Source organism: Salvelinus sp. IW2-2015, linkage group LG7 (assembly GCF_002910315.2).
Source record: "Salvelinus sp. IW2-2015 linkage group LG7, ASM291031v2, whole genome shotgun sequence".
NCBI classification, from domain to species: domain Eukaryota; kingdom Metazoa; phylum Chordata; class Actinopteri; order Salmoniformes; family Salmonidae; genus Salvelinus; species Salvelinus sp. IW2-2015.
The window spans coordinates 7,530,926-7,532,553 of record NC_036847.1 but is presented as its reverse complement, the minus strand read 5'-3'; the positions used below and the strand labels follow the sequence as shown (position 1 = coordinate 7,532,553).

The following is a 1,628-nucleotide window of genomic DNA, read 5'->3' as shown; positions in this document are numbered from 1 at the left end:
TGTTGCGATTATATTTTTGTTCAGTATACTTATACTCCGGACATATATTTCTTAAWTCCATTCTTTWACTTTTAGATTTATGTGTGTTGTTGTGTAATGTTGGATATTACTGCACTGTTGGAGCTAGGAATACAAGCATTTCGCTACACCCGCGATAACGCCTGCTAAATATGTGTATGCGACCAATAGAATTTGATTTGATAGAGGGGTTATGAATGCGAGAGGGGTGAAAGAGAAAGGGATGAGAGAGCGAGAGGAGAGGGAGTACGGTAGGCGTGGTACGTCTGGACACACTGAATGAGAGAGGAATAAGAAAGACAGGGGTGGAATATGAAAGAGAGTAGGAATAAGAGAAGGACGAGGTATGGGAGGTACCTCCATGCCGCTCTTCTTCATGCGGCGGCAGGATTTGAGGTAGGTGCGGATGCGTTTGCGAGCGCGCTCCTGGAACTCGGGGAACTGGCGGCTGCACGACTCAATGATGGCCTGGATCTTCTCCTTGGGCTGCTTGGAGATGGGCACCATACGGTCCAGGTTCTCATCCACAAACAGACGKACAAACATCTGAAAAGAAGAATCTTTGTGTGTCTGCTCTGCTAGCTATTTGCTGTTTCCTGTGTTCCTGAGGTGAAGGTCATGAAAAGGTGAGAGGAGCTCTAATATGTGTAGTGTACAGTGTGTGTGTGTGTGTGTGTGTGTCCGGTCATGTCTAGCTGAGGTGAGAGCAGCCCTTACGTTAAAGGCCTTTAATCTCTCGGGGTCCACGCCCTCCGTGTCGTTGATCTTGTCACTGTCGTCGTGATCTTCATGGTCATCGTCATCGTCCTCGGCCGCCGCCGCACCTCTGGTCACGGTCAGGTCCTCGGCACATGTCTCCATCTTCAATGAGTCGTAGCTTCCTGAGCTGTACTGAGGAGACTGTCACACACACACACACACACATACATAGGTGCATGTGTGCATACGAACACACATGTGAAGCGCACGTACATACACAGGTGCATGCATAAACACACACACACACACACACACACACAGAGAGAGAGAGAACAGGCACATAAATAGAAGGAAGAGATCCAAAGCGGGGTAAGGTTTTCATTCCGTCTGTATGCTCCCTTCACATTGAAAGCAGCTGGCAAAACACTGATTACAGTGAGACAGAAAACTGCTCGCTGTTTTTGTGCTCAAACTTTTCTACTTGTCAGATCCTTCCAATGGCGCTCGTCTGTGACAACGCGGCAAAGAAGATGCCTTCAAGGACAAGGCTGCATTGTCAGAGCATGGTGAAGTGTGTGTCCCATTCAATAGCCAGAGAGCAGAAAGGAATGACCGTTTCTCCCTAGTCTCCTTTCGTACAGGCCCAATGGCACTGTCCTCCACAGACTCCCGTACGGCCGTTCACCACAGCTCATCACAAGCACAGCAACACACTACTTCCCGTGGCACAGCCACTCTCGCTMCTCTCATGCACATTCTCTTTCTGGTTTCATGTCAAGAATAACGTCTTGGATTCCCGAGCCGAGAATGAACAGGTAATTGCAGTGTGGCAGGATCTCAATGGAAACCTCTCTCAGCTTTGTCCAATGGCCTGCCAATGAACCTCACCTTCTTGCGCATATACCTCACCC

The 1,628-nt window shown here is 48.8% G+C and overlaps 1 protein-coding gene across 4 annotated transcripts in view; it reads right to left on the bottom strand.

Annotated features, from left to right (window-relative positions):
- The window catches only part of LOC111966295 (nucleolar protein 4-like), a 150,475-nt gene that overhangs the window by 8,191 nt on the left and 140,656 nt on the right, over positions 1 to 1,628 (bottom strand). For all 4 annotated transcript variants that reach the window (XM_023990809.2, XM_023990811.2, XM_023990810.2 and 1 more), the window contains 2 exons: positions 736 to 918; positions 376 to 564 (listed from right to left, as the gene is read on the bottom strand). In XM_023990809.2, coding sequence (XP_023846577.1) covers positions 376 to 564; positions 736 to 918 — 372 coding nt within the window. The remainder of the gene's footprint in view (positions 1 to 375; positions 565 to 735; positions 919 to 1,628) is intronic.